The sequence below is a fragment of the Coturnix japonica genome, chromosome 15, assembly GCF_054131305.1.
Source record: "Coturnix japonica strain WE chromosome 15, WE-NBRP24, whole genome shotgun sequence".
Classification (NCBI taxonomy): Eukaryota; Metazoa; Chordata; class Aves; order Galliformes; family Phasianidae; genus Coturnix; species Coturnix japonica.
The window spans coordinates 13,370,147-13,383,672 of NC_140677.1; the positions used below are offsets into that span (position 1 = coordinate 13,370,147).

At 40.7% G+C, this 13,526-nt stretch overlaps 1 protein-coding gene and 2 long non-coding RNA genes across 9 annotated transcripts in view; 2 read left to right on the top strand and 1 right to left on the bottom strand.

The window, feature by feature from the left end:
• The window catches only part of PTPDC1 (protein tyrosine phosphatase domain containing 1), a 17,071-nt gene extending 7,839 nt beyond the window's left edge, over positions 1 to 9,232 (top strand). Inside the window, exons 1-10 of one of the 6 annotated variants that reach the window (XM_015874792.3) lie at positions 1,358 to 1,443; positions 1,516 to 1,627; positions 2,110 to 2,281; positions 2,891 to 2,971; positions 3,118 to 3,236; positions 4,063 to 4,200; positions 4,730 to 5,937; positions 6,665 to 6,850; positions 7,886 to 7,996; positions 8,669 to 9,232. In XM_015874792.3, the coding sequence (XP_015730278.2) occupies positions 1,414 to 1,443; positions 1,516 to 1,627; positions 2,110 to 2,281; positions 2,891 to 2,971; positions 3,118 to 3,236; positions 4,063 to 4,200; positions 4,730 to 5,937; positions 6,665 to 6,850; positions 7,886 to 7,996; positions 8,669 to 8,785 (2,274 nt within the window). In that variant the 5' untranslated portion in view covers positions 1,358 to 1,413 and the 3' untranslated portion in view covers positions 8,786 to 9,232. Of the gene's footprint in view, positions 1 to 1,103; positions 1,628 to 2,109; positions 2,285 to 2,890; positions 2,972 to 3,117; positions 3,237 to 4,062; positions 4,201 to 4,729; positions 5,938 to 6,664; positions 6,851 to 7,885; positions 7,997 to 8,668 lie in introns of those variants that run through there. The other 5 variants (XM_085516533.1, XM_015874790.3, XM_015874791.3 and 2 more) reach the window with 5 other exon arrangements.
• The window catches only part of LOC146758373 (uncharacterized), an 18,262-nt gene extending 6,693 nt beyond the window's left edge, over positions 1 to 11,569 (bottom strand). For both annotated transcript variants that reach the window (XR_014934665.1, XR_014934664.1), the window contains exons 1-2: positions 11,195 to 11,569; positions 1,097 to 10,062 (exon numbers count right to left, since the gene is read on the bottom strand). This is a non-coding gene — a long non-coding RNA (uncharacterized LOC146758373). The remainder of the gene's footprint in view (positions 1 to 1,096; positions 10,063 to 11,194) is intronic.
• Positions 11,261 to 13,526, top strand: part of LOC116654006 (uncharacterized) — a 9,971-nt gene continuing 7,705 nt past the window's right edge. Inside the window, exons 1-2 of the long non-coding RNA XR_004308745.2 lie at positions 11,261 to 11,332; positions 11,554 to 11,654. This is a non-coding gene — a long non-coding RNA (uncharacterized LOC116654006). The remainder of the gene's footprint in view (positions 11,333 to 11,553; positions 11,655 to 13,526) is intronic.

Here is a 13,526-nt window from a genome sequence, read left to right on the forward strand (position 1 = left end):
TGTTTGTTTTCTGGACATAGGCAGCACTTGAAGAGCCTTTTTCATCTCCTTCCCTTCTCTTCAACCGAACACCCAAAATAAAAGCATATTTAAGTATTTCTCTATCTCCTTATATCGGCTTCATTAGGATAGTCAGATCTTTGAGACAACAGCTAACAGCTTTAACATTCTCCTTTTCACATATGACATCACCACAGATGTTTCCAGATGCCTGGTTTCTACCCAAGTCCTTACTGTGTCCTTAGTCACTCAGTCCCTGTTCAGTACCTGAAAGAAACAGCAGATTTTTTGCCTCATGATTTTGTATCAAAAATGAGCTTTCTCATATGCAATTCCTCTTTAAGGATTACTGTTTCCATAACACAAAAAAAAAAAATCAGACTGAATGAAGTATGCATCCTTAGGAAAACATGGTGTGATTTTGTTAATTGACCAATTGGCTGTGGTGAGTTTGCTTCATCTCCCTGTTCTCTCCCCTTTAACACTCAGGCAATTGGATGACTTTAAAAACAACCACGTTTCCATTTTCCACGTAACTTGCTTGAGAATGTTGTGCTTTTGAGATCGCAGTAATTTTTCTGGCCAACTCATTCTCTTTCTTAGCACACTGGCAGCAAAGTGGGAGGCAATTTGCCACCTAATATCTACCTTCAAAAGCCTAAAGCACTCAACTGATGCGTCTTCTCCTCCCCATAATCTGCTTTATCTCACTCTGTAGGGCTAACAGCTCTGGTTAATAAAAGCTGCGCCCTGAAAAATAAAAATAAGCCTTTTGTTTTGAGTAACAAATTGTGTTTGTTAGAAGATATGAATGGTCCAGAGTGAACAGTCTACAATTCATCGCATACTGAGCCATTTCAGTAGGAACACACTAATCCCAATTATTACAGAGCTAATGATGCATTTCGCAGTAGCTCAGCGGAGGGAGAGAGGTGGCTGTGGAATGTAAAACCAGGAGGTGGGGGTGTGTAATGTACTTACAGATTTCTCAGGAAGCAGAGCCTCCAAATACATTTTGATTGTTCCCTTGAATATACTGTTTTGTGTCTAAGTGAGTTCTGAATGTATGTCATTTACGACTAACTAAAATACTCACATTGTTTATGGAAAAATGTTTTGGTTGTTTCCCAGTCCATTTTCACAATCATCTACTTGAAATGCAACTATTTTCATCAGCAGCGGAACACTTTGTCCCAAACAGAATCAATTCATACAGAATGTCGCTGCCACGGGGCTGGCTGGCAGCAGAACCCTCATTGTTTGTCACTATGGAGACAGCTCAGCCCATGCTGACTAGCTGCTCCAGCAGACTGAGGGATGCGCATCTCGCTGCAACTTCAGCTCTGAGCAACTTGGCTTTCAGATCCGTGCCTCCTCGACAGCTGTGCTGGGCTGTCAGTGGGGCCGGTCACCATGCAGGGCTCACCCCGGCGGCGCTCAGCAGTGAGTATTTTTAGCACCTTTTTTCAGGGTCGGAGGCATTCTTCCTCCGATCCCCTTCTTCGCATCATCCAGAGGCGCCGGAGCTCAGTTGTAGAGGTTCTCTCATCATCGACACACCGGGTGATGGTGGCAATATCATCGTTGAGCCCCGAGGAGATGGATGCAACTTTTCCGGAGAAAAAAAGTAAAGTAGTTCTCATTGAGACCTTTGGGCAGTTCTGTTGTTGTTGACTCTGTTAATAAGTTCATCCACTTCTGTTGTGTTGCATAAAGTACTATTTTTTTTTTCCTGTATTTTATATTTTGCTTGTTGATCCCTTATCTGTGGATTAATGCATGCTTTTCACTGTAACCTAAAACAGAAGCAAACCTTCATACACCCGCCACACGTCTGTGGCTCTTTCTGGTTTCAGGTGACTGTCAGCTGTTCCCCTGCACAGGGTATTGCACGCCGATAGCTCCATCAGAAGAAGAACACATTTGCTGTGACAAACACCAACTTTAGTAATGCAAGCAAATGGGTTTTTCCTCAGAATCCATAGTTATAAATGTATACTGTATATTTATGCTCTTTGTAACTTCGTCATTTAAGGTTGAGCTGATACTTGAAGGGTGGAGATGAACTCGTGAGGCTCTTTAATAAAGGGGTTTTTGCCTCTGTTGTAGGAAGTTCAAGGCGGCCAACAGCAAAATACACGAAAGTGGGGGAGCGCCTTCGCCATGTCATCCCTGGACACATGCAGTGCTCAATGGCATGCGGTGGTCGTGCGTGCAAGTATGAGAACCCGGCTCGATGGAGTGACCAGGAGCAAGCTATTAAAGGGCTCTACTCTTCTTGGTAGTATGCAGCATTTACTGTCACTAAATGTATCTGGAACCTTTGCATATATTAAAAGAGAAGTCAAACTGACATGAATTCTGATAAAGGTATCTTGCACTACAGGCAGTTCTCACTGAGATTTAAAATGCAAAGGAGCTAAAATGTGTTCATGATAGGATATCAAGTGAAGGAAAAACATTTATTAGAGACGAAATATGTTTGAAAAAAGCATATTCATATACAGCAATACTGATGTGAAGCACTCCTTTAAGTTCTTACCAATCTTCTAACAGTGAATGCTGCTCAGAAGCATAACAGCCTTAAAGGGCCAAACAGGGAGCAGCTCGGATTTCTATTCAAAGGAATTTCTTACTGTGTTAATTGGACTGGCATTCAAACAATTCCAGTAAAGGTTGCTTTGATATGTAATAACTGTATCCACTTAAGAGCATTCACCACTAACTTTTTTGAACAAGAATTTCTAGTACATCAGCAGCACATCTGTCACATTGAAAATAACACAGCAGCCTTAGCTTGGCAAATTAATTGCCAGGAAATTATTAACATAATTATTCTCCTTATTAATGTGAAAATAGTAAGTATTATTATTATTGTTTAATTCCTCAGGATAACAGATAACATACTGGCTATGGCTCGACCCTCAACAGAATTGATTGAAAAGTACAACATCATTGAACAGTTTGAAAGGTACGAAAATTTACCCATTATTTATAGTACATATTACTAATAGAATTTCCAGTCTGTTCTTCTCTTTCAACCTATATTTGGATTGTTGGTAAATGTCCTTATTCTCCACTAGGAATAAACACGTATTTCATCTCTTCCTTCCTTAGATGTGGCATAAAAACCATAATTAACCTGCAGCGTCCTGGGGAGCATGCAAGCTGTGGGAATCCGCTGGAGCAAGAAAGTGGCTTCACCTACCTTCCTGAGGCGTTCATGGAGGCTGGCAGTACGCGCACTCCTACTGCTGGGCCTCATTCATTATTCATTTCAGCTCCAGATATTTTTACTTGAATTTGCATGTCTTAAATAGCTATGTAAGAAACGTTGCACAGGTTAGGGTGTAAGCATCAAGGCCAGGCTCGGTGTGGCTCTCAGCAGCCTGGTCTAGTAGTTGGCAAACTTGCCTGTGACAGAGGGGTTGAAACTGGATGATCACTGAGGTCCTTTTCAACCCAGGCCATTCTGTGATTCTGTGATAAAGCTTGGCAAATACAATCCATGGTGAATAACACATTATCCATGACCCCAAACCTAGTGCTTAGAAGGAAGAAGGGACAACAGCTGGTTAATTTTTTCCTCTCAGTTCCCAAATATCTAATACGTTAATGGTGTTTCAAATTGTGCATTTCATTAGAAGACATTTGTAATGACAGTATTTTTTGTGTTTTCATGCGATTACGTGCGTAAAAGCGTCTCTGTGTAAGAAAAAGCTTTTGCCTGAAGCAGTGCTTTAATTTGTAAAAGGGAAAAATGATGCTTTACTTCTAGATAGCTCAGTAATTTTTGTATGAATCATTCGGTCTTGTTAGATTTTTTGCATTCCAGCTGAACTCAAGTTTGACAATCCAGTGCTAGCTTCATGCATTTACCAAATTGCAATAGCAAGAGTACTCTGACATAGGAAAATAATCTCTTGTAAACAGTATGTAGTCAGACTCCTCAAAAATCTTTATGCAATTTTCTTACTGTCATTTATTATTAGTCATCTCTGCATGTAGAACTGAAAACGTCACCTTCATTAAAGCAAATAACTCTTTCTCTTTTTATTTTAGTTTATTTTTATAATTTTGGATGGAAGGATTATGGAGTGGCATCTCTTACTACTATACTTGATATGGTAAAAGTCATGGCTTTTGCGCTGCAGGAAGGGAGAGTGGCTGTTCACTGTCATGCAGGACTTGGACGGACAGGTATGTGTGTTCTGCTGCATGATAACAACCGCCTTTCTGAAGATGCAGAACACTTTCTGTTCATAAATGATTAAAAGTTTAAATTCACTGCAAGATGTACATCTACAAAGTTATTGAAATATTAAACAAATAAGTGGAAATGCTCTGTCAGTAGCTGGAAGAGATCAGATTTAGTATGTAAAAACAGCAACCTGCAAAATTTCAGTGCAGTAATTTCCTGCTGCATTCAATGGGACATCTTCCTTTTGCTGGGAAAAAATGTCACCTAAAATTTCATGCACTCCTTGCTTTTTCAACACCCATTTGCCTAAGTCCTTCCTGTAGAAGCCTCCACTGCTCTAACTCAAAGTGTAGTGAGAATGGATTTGCTGTCTTAGGGTCCAACAAAAGCAACTAACCCCACAGCATCATACAGTAGTGGGCACAAAGCTTGTATCTTCACCTATATTCATTTTCATCCAATAGTTCTTCTGAATAATTGTTTTAGTTTGAAAATTATTGAACTAATGCTTCTCTTTCTGTGTTCCAGGTGTTCTAGTCGCTTGCTACTTAGTTTTTGCAACAAGAATGACTGCCGATCAAGCCATTCTTTTTGTCAGAGCAAAAAGGCCTAATTCTATTCAGACTAGAGGGCAGTTACTGTGCATCAGAGAATTCACTCAGTTTTTGATTCCTCTCAGAAATGTGTTTGCTTGCTGTGAGCCCAAGGCGCACAGGGTGACGCTGTCCCAGTACCTGACCCGCCAGAGACACCTGCTCCATGGTTATGAGAGCAGGCACCTCAAACATGTGCCAAAACTCATTCACCTGGTGTGCAAGCTATTGCTAGACTTGGCTGAAAACAGACAGGTGGTAGAGGCAGAACTCTTAGACATAGCAGATCTGTCAGCTGAAATTGAAAAGACTGTCTCCCAGCTGGTGTCGACACAGCTAGATGGGGACCTTGCCAGGCAGGACAGTGACACGTCAGACTCTTCGCACACCCACTCGGCCACTTGTGACACACAGGATTCTCTATTCTCCCTTGCACATGAATGTGATCCTCTTTGGAAAAGGAGGAACGTCGAATGCCTTCAGCCTCTGTCTCATGTGAAGAGGCGTCTAAGCTACAGTGACTCAGACTTAAGGAGAACTGAGTTTCTCTTAGAGCAAGGAGAAACAGCTTGGACGGTACCTGCTCAGATATTACTGTGCAACAAACTTAAGCAGAACAGTGGTGAGGAGAATTCTGCCACAGAAGAACAAAAGCCACAGCTGGATTTAAACAAAGAAGCATTAGTGCGTAATACATGTACAATTTGGAATCAAACTAAGTGTAATTTGGATGGACAAAAAGATGGATCTTCACTTTATCAGAGAAGGAATTCTACCAAAGAAGTACAACGCAGCAGAACTTTTTCTTCAGGTCTAGCATCACTCCACTATACCAGGGAGCCTGGAACACCAAGGCATAATTTTACCAATGAGGTTGGCCATAGGAAGGAACGTGAGACTCGTATGTACAACAGAAGAGTCTGTGTCTCTGAGGACTCTGATTCTTCCTCTTCTTCTAAAGTGAACTTTTCCATTGGATGTGAAAGCCAAGGTAGCAAAGATCCGTCAGAGGCAATTCCACACATTGTTCTGCAGTCAGAATTAAGTTTGGAAGCTCGAAGAGTTTTGGCAGCAAAAGCACTTGCAAATATAAATGAATTTCTGGAAGAGGATGAAGTGAAGCAGAAGGTAGAAATGTGGCAGGTAATTTTAAATTTCATTCAGTGTTACGTATTGTGAATATTTCACCTAGGTTAATTCTTAGAATGGCAAAAATGCCACCACATGCTTTGAAATGGCACAATGGGACACAGATTTATGCTCTGGTTAAGAAAATGATTGTATTTGTCAGTTAGGAGTCAATTCTTTCAATAGTAGGTGAAACGAACCTACAAATTTCAGTACCTAAGATGAGGTTAGAACATATTTTCTGGTTGTGTTCATCCATTTCACTAACTAATGAAAACTGATGCTGTTATCTGTGGTTTAACTTAGCTCCTAGTAGCATAAAAGTAAACCACAGATTTTAAGTTAACTATGTTGTTTTTAATCACTGCTTTCTCTGAACTAATCAGAGGATTCTGCCTGTAATTCAGGAGAAATTTAACTGCTTATTCTCAAAACCAATTCCTCCCGGTAGGAATCCAGTGCTGTGTTATATACTCTGAGAGGTAACAGGGAGATTCTGAGCTGCACTACTTACGTCATCCTTCTGTTTTAAATAATCATTTGTATTACTGCTGATTAATGTTGATGTCTTGGAAGAAAAACGTTCTTTTTTTTTTTTTTTTTGTAACCATTAAGTCTTCTTTTCATGTTGGAATGTAAGCAGCCAAGTACTGTTGCAATTGAAGGGAATATAAGCAAAAGTAAATAGATGATGCATTTGTAGTTTCTTTTTCCTTTCCTCTCTCTTATTTTTTTTTTAAAGAAAGAACTGAATTCTCGAGATGGAGCTTGGGATAAAATCTCTACTGAGAGAGATCCTTTCATCCTCTGTAGCTTGATGTGGTCCTGGATAGAGCAACTGAAAGAGCCTATTATATCCAAAGATGATATTGACATGTTGGCAAAAAATTCCATTGAATCACAAGATGCACTTAACTTACTGAGAAAGGTAGATGTTTATATGTCAGTGCGTTGTTTGAGCATGTTTTGTTAGTCTATTCACTTGTGACCTTTAAACATGGGAATTAAACATTCAAAAGGCACCTTCAATCTCTTTTAAAAATCAAAATGGAGATTATTTTGATATTCAGTGAGTTTGATCCTGTAGTGGTGAATATTATAAGAAGTATCAGTTATCTTTGAACCCTATTTAGTAGAAGCTCATCTTCAGCCTATGTGCCTGACAGTTTGGCAATTGGGAGATCCAAGGGAAAGACAAGAATCTTCTGCCCTGTGATTTGATGGATGGCTTTTGTTAATATAAACTCTTGCCAGCTGTGCTAAGTATTTGCTGTGCAAACATCTTGATCCATCAGTTTTGGAAGAGCTGGGAAAGGGAATACGAGAAGTTTGCCAATTCAAAGGTTCAGAATCCAGGTCAGGTTTCTTTATGTAAGTCAGAACTGTATGTTCTGAAAATCCCATGAAAACAGGTATGCAGCTACCTAACTGCGCTTTCCCCAAAGAGCTGGATGCAGGGTAAATAAAGACACACCTCTACTCTTGACCTCTTCGCTACACAAACTCAGTTCTTTGGGAACACAGTTGTTTGCTCACTCCCCAGTTCCCAGTGGAAGGAGACATGATAGGACAGGAAGAGACGTAGATTGTGCTATGTTGGGAAAAGAGCCCTATACATAGTATTTCAGGCTGAAACTATCTAATGTCTCTATTTCTGTGCCACTTCATGTGAGCGTTGCTGTTCATGTGGGCAACCTTGGGATACCAAGTCTTCAGAACGCCTGATCTCCCAGAAATTTCCAGAGAGGTTTGAGACACAGAAGATTTTCTTCCATTGTGACTCTAACAATTACATGGAAGCTCTTTAAGCTTGTGAAAATTCCCTCCTCACCTCCTACACCTGAAGGTTTCAATACAGGAAGGCACAGTCAGATATTTAAACAGCAATAAACAAAAAAAGAAAGTTAAATGTTTTTCATGAAAAGATTTCTTCTAATGAGCTGCTGTTCCTTTTATCCACCAGGAACAGTGTCAGACTATCCTTTGTATTTTACACTGTGTGGTGAACTTGCAAACACTACCAGCTGATGTGGAGGAGGCCTTACTTGTTCGTGCTATTAAAGCTTTCACTAAGGCAAGTAACTGTTTGTCCAAGGCATTGTATTTGTTTGTTTAAATCATGAGTCAGCAGAGCAGTAAAAGTGACAGTAGTCCCTTCACGCTTGAAGGGACTTCGACTCGTGCTGTCTCCACTCAGAGTTTGTGGTCACCATCCTACATAAAAGAGAGGGAATATTTTCAACAAAACCCCATTCTGTCTCTGGAGCCATAGTCCTTTTGTCTCCTTTTTCTGTCTCTGGATCACTTCCAATTCATGGACTTCTTCATACTAGGGAAAAGATGATTTTTAAGTGATGGGAATAAAAATGCTCTGGGAATAGCTTACCAAAGGCTTCAATCGGCTGTATTACTTTGATTCTTCCCATCAGATTAAATTGCATTCTAAAATTACATTGCAGTTCAGCAAGTGGAAGTATTTAAAAAGAAAGTTCATCATTTTGCTTCCTAATCTCTTGTTAATCTACAGACATGCCAGCTGTTAAAGTAATCATAGCATTTCTTCATTAGTTTGTTTCAATGTTTAGGCAAATAAAAACTCAAGGCTATTTACCATTGAGTAGTCCATAATACAAGTATTCCATGTTTGTGTTTGTTTCAATGGACCTGAAAACTGATTTATTCTTTCTAAACGTTGCTCATCTCTGCATTATTTAACAACTGAATTTCAATTTCTTCCTTTTATCAGACCAGCTTTGATTCCGAAGACGGACCACACGTTTACAATACCCTGAAAAAAGTATTTAAGCAAACACTGGAAGAAAAAAGAAAAAAGCTGAAGGAAGGAACAGAGAATCCCTCTTGATTTCTGCAGCGATGCTGAAGGATTGGATGGCTCTACCAAATCATTTTGCATTTTCCAGCTACTGTATTTTGTGCTGTCTTGCATGATTTACCTAATATTAGGTGGCAGCCATTATTAACTAAACATTTGATTTTTTTAGAGGGAGTTTTATTGTGAACTGTTCTATCTACGTGGCTCTAAGGAACAGCTCCCGTTTGATTGTACTGCAGCTTTTTGATTCTAGTACTGTTTTACTTTACAAAACATTCACTTGATTTCAGATGTATTTATTATTTAGAGACCTCTGTAATTGGCAACCTATGCTTTGTACAAGTTACACAGTTGCCATAAGTTCAGTGCCATGGTACAAAAGGTTTGAATGGACTGAGTTAACGTTTATGTATTCAGTATGTTTACATTAATGATGCTTGATTTTTCTTTGGGGACAATAAATACTGACTGAAATAACCCCTTTCAGAAAATTTAAAATAAGAGAAATATTTAACAGGTCTTGAGGTCTGCTGTTAACAGCAGATTAAATAACTGTCACCATTGCATCCTTCAAAGGCGCTGCAGTAGAGAAATACATCAAATATAGCCTTGTCATAATAACTGGTTTATAAATCTACTTTCTTTTCTTTGTGGTACTCATACCAACTGTATTTGTCCATGGTGTTTACTGTCAGCATGTGGAGTCCACTTTTAGCTCAGGAAAGGGCTTTAAACTCTCCATTTGCCATCTGACCTTGAAAACAGAGTAAGGTGAGCAGAACTATTTGGGCTGTTTCAAAATCAAAGTCTCTTCCTAGAATACGACATTTCAAGCCACATCCTTTCAGTGTTCTCTAATCAGTTTCAAAACAACTACCTAGCTATTGAAAATCATTCAGTAGCCCCAAACCATGAGCGTTACAGTAAAATGGACAGACTGGCATTGCTAGATAGGAATCAACCTCCTTAGCTCTCACCAGTAATTGTCACTATGGAGTGCAGAACCTGTACATTAATAGAAATGGACATCTAAATTTACATATGAAACTCCATAACGGCTATATCTAGTAATTGTTGTCTATGTGCCAAGAAGAGCCTGGATAAAGTAAGTGCAGAGATGATACCTCGTCACTGCTGCGTGTTTTAGAGCAACAAACGTCGTTCCTGGGTGCTCTGAGCCCATCTTGTGACCAGCAGTGGAAGTGCAGGAACTATGAAAGATGCCTGGCCGAGACCTGAGGGAAGTTTTTCTCACTCAACCAAGTGCTGCTGCTTCTGTATTCACCAGAAAACGAGTCAAATTACACCTGAATGTGAAAAACAAAACGTAAATCAACAGCCGGCAAAATTAACTCGACAAAGTTTTACCTGAACAAGGATGAAAAGTGCATTTGGGTTTAACTTTTGGCTTTGGAGGCATTGCTCCTTAGTTTGTACTGCAGGCCTTGCCCAGCAGGTCCTGTGGTCACTGAAAACAAGGCCCCATGTTCCCTTCTCACATATGTGATAAAAATAAGTATTGGTGAAGCACTATGAGACACCACGTGCGTAAGGACTTAACCATACGCATTCTATAAATATATCTACATATATCTATCTATATATTTTATATATCTATATCTATCTATCTATATAAAATATAATCTATATATTATTATAGATATATAGACCTCGTTGCTCTCTCCAACCCCGATAAACTATAATAGATATATTTATATCTATATCTATATCTCTCTATATTATATATATATATATAATCTATCTATATTATAGATCTATCTACACATATATATAGATATCTATATTATCTATAGATATAGATAATATAGATATATATAGATAATATATATAACATATATAGACATAATATCTATCTATCTATTATCTATATTAATCTATATATTTTATATCTATATTATATCTATATCTATATATATATATATAATATATATAGATATCTCTATATATAGATCCATAATATATAGATAGATCATATCTATATCTATATATCTATATCTATATTATATCTATTATAGTTTATTGGGGTTGGAGAGAGCAACGAGATCTCCCTAGAACTACTCTTTTCCAGCCTGAACAACCAGTCAAATGAAACATACTGGTCAAAATTAAGAGATACAGGTGTTATCTGTGTTTGAAGGCTGATGTTAAACTCAGTATTTATCTCTGGGAGCATTTACTGACCCACAAACAGCATTGGGGCTGTGGGGCCCCACCCGTATCACCAGCCCGTACCGCGCCGCCGGGGGGCGCCATTTTAGGAGCGCCCTCATGCCGCCTCCAATAAATGGCGGAGGGAGGCGGGTTCCTTTTTCCAGCTAGCCAATCAGAAAGGAGCATTCCAGGTGGAGGCGGTGCCTCGCTGCCCAACACCCAATGAGAGCGTGAGAGAGGAGTTGATGGACAAATAGCCCCCCCTACCCGGATGCGTCTGTGGGTGGCGCTTGTAGCCCGTCGACCAATGGGAAGGAGGGCGCGGGGCGCGTCGCGCTTTCCCGTGGTGCCTCGCGGCGAGCGGCGGCAGGAGCGGCCGCGACTCCATCCGGGTCCCTGCGGCAGGTAACGGGCGGGCGGTGAGAGCTGCGGGCTCGGCCGGGCTCGGGCAAGGCGGGATGAGAGAGAAAAGGAACGGAACCACATCCCGCTGCGGGCCCAACCCCGACCCCTTTCACTCAGGGGTGCTGGGTTAACGGGAGGGGCGCGGCAGGAGGCGATGTGCGGCCGTAATGGAGGCGGTTTGATTCCACTCCCTCCCCCCCCACCTTCCACTCTCTCCTCAGACTAACTTGAAGGTCCGGAAGTACCGCCCCCGAGCGATCCTGATTGGCTGCCACACCGCGCCGCCCGCTTGTGATAGGCTGAGGATGCTGTCAGTGCTGGGGTACGTCACTTCCGCTAGCATGTGTGTAGGCCGCGGAGACCTTGGCCTAGGGGGGTCCGGGCTGAGCTCGGTCTGGGCCCAGCACAGCGGGGGGGGGGGGGGGGGTGTGTGTGACCCTGTATAATGGTGCCTTATAACGTGGGGTCAAAGCCAACGCTGTATCCAAACAGGGTTTGTTCAGCCTGGAGAAGAGAAGGTTGCGGGGTGACCTCATTGCAGCCTTTCAATACCTGAAGGGAACTTAGACCCAGGAGGGGAGTAAACTATTGGAAAGGGCTGATAAAACCATTTCCCCGTGGCTTGCTATTAAGTTAAAAGAGGGAAGATTTAGGTTGGATGTTAGGGGGAAGTTCTTCACTAGGAGAGTGGTTAGGCCCTGGAACAGGCTGCCCAGTGAGGTTGTGGATGCCCCGTCCTTGGAGGTGTTCAAGACCAGGTTGGACGGGGCCCTGGGCAACCTGATGTAGTAAAGGTGTATGTTTGGTGGCCCTGCCAGGCAGGGGGGTTGGAACTACATGATCCTTGAGGTCCCTTCCAACCCGGGCCATTCTGTGATTCTGTCTGACCTTCCAGAATCAATAATATCTTGTTAGCAATATTGAATGAATAGAGCATCCCTCCCACTCTCTCAAGTAGGTGAGCAGCTCCTGTGTAGCCCCATATAATGGGACAGCCACAGCTCCCTGGGCTCATTTGAAGCAGCCGCTCCAAGCCGTGCAGCCTTTCTCCAGCAATCAGCTTTCAAGAGGTTTAATAATGTATATATGTATATAGATTTGGCTCTATAGTAGCTATCTTAATGTCATTTTCATCAATTAGCAGTATTGGGGTTGATATTTTTATAAATCTGTTCACCAAATATCTTAAAATACAATAGCAACGCATATAGTCATATTAGGAAGTTACTTTACATAAGACCAGAGACTTGGCATAAGGAAACAGAGCCATCATGCCATTACTTTGTGTATTACTACTACCAAGCAGTATCCTTATTTTCACTTACCTTTGGATAAATGCCTTCTGTATTTGCCTCTGTTGGCAGAGAAACATCATTTCATTTGCAGATAAAGGGCAACAGATGTCAAATTGTGTTGTCAGTTAATAACATAACACAGAATTATTATTATTACATGTTCTTATGTGTGTTAACTTGAACGTTTGTTGAATTGCTGTAATAGTTACATTAACATGCAGCCCTTATGCAAAACAAGCTGCTTGTAACTTGCCATTAATAGGTAAAAGGGCTTTCTTAATTGTATTCTAAGCAGAAAAACAACCATTATTAAGTCTTTTGGTAAATTCAAACGTTGCCAATAAAGTATCAGTAAGTTTTCATCTTTAAAAACCAATCCTATATTTCTTACACTTTTCAGTTATCTGCATTCTGATAAACTTACTGGGCTTGCTGGAACAAAAGTATTGCCTGCTTACCAACATAGCATGTCCTAAGAGACACAGATCTAGTGAATAAAGACACGTGCATTTATTGGTAATAAAATGCACATTCCTGTTTGAAGCAGGATCAAACAACTGAACTGATGGTTTCTATTGAGAAACACCTTAAGAACCATATGGCGTTTGGAGCTGTAGCTAAACTGCAGTACACTCATGTCCACGTTTGTACTGCCAGTGTATTGACTGAGAAACGTATTCAAAATGATTTGTGAAAATAAGACATCACAGTGTAGCTGTCTCCCTTAATGCAGTGCATTACCTCATGTTGCTGAGGCTGTAGCCACCTCAGTACCCTGCTGTATGCTACATACTTAGTGAACGCTGAAACTGAAATGTGAAAACCTGATTTTTCTGCCATGTCACAGAACTGCAAAAGCTGAGTTCAGATGGCACGTTACACACAAGTTTTCTGCTGCA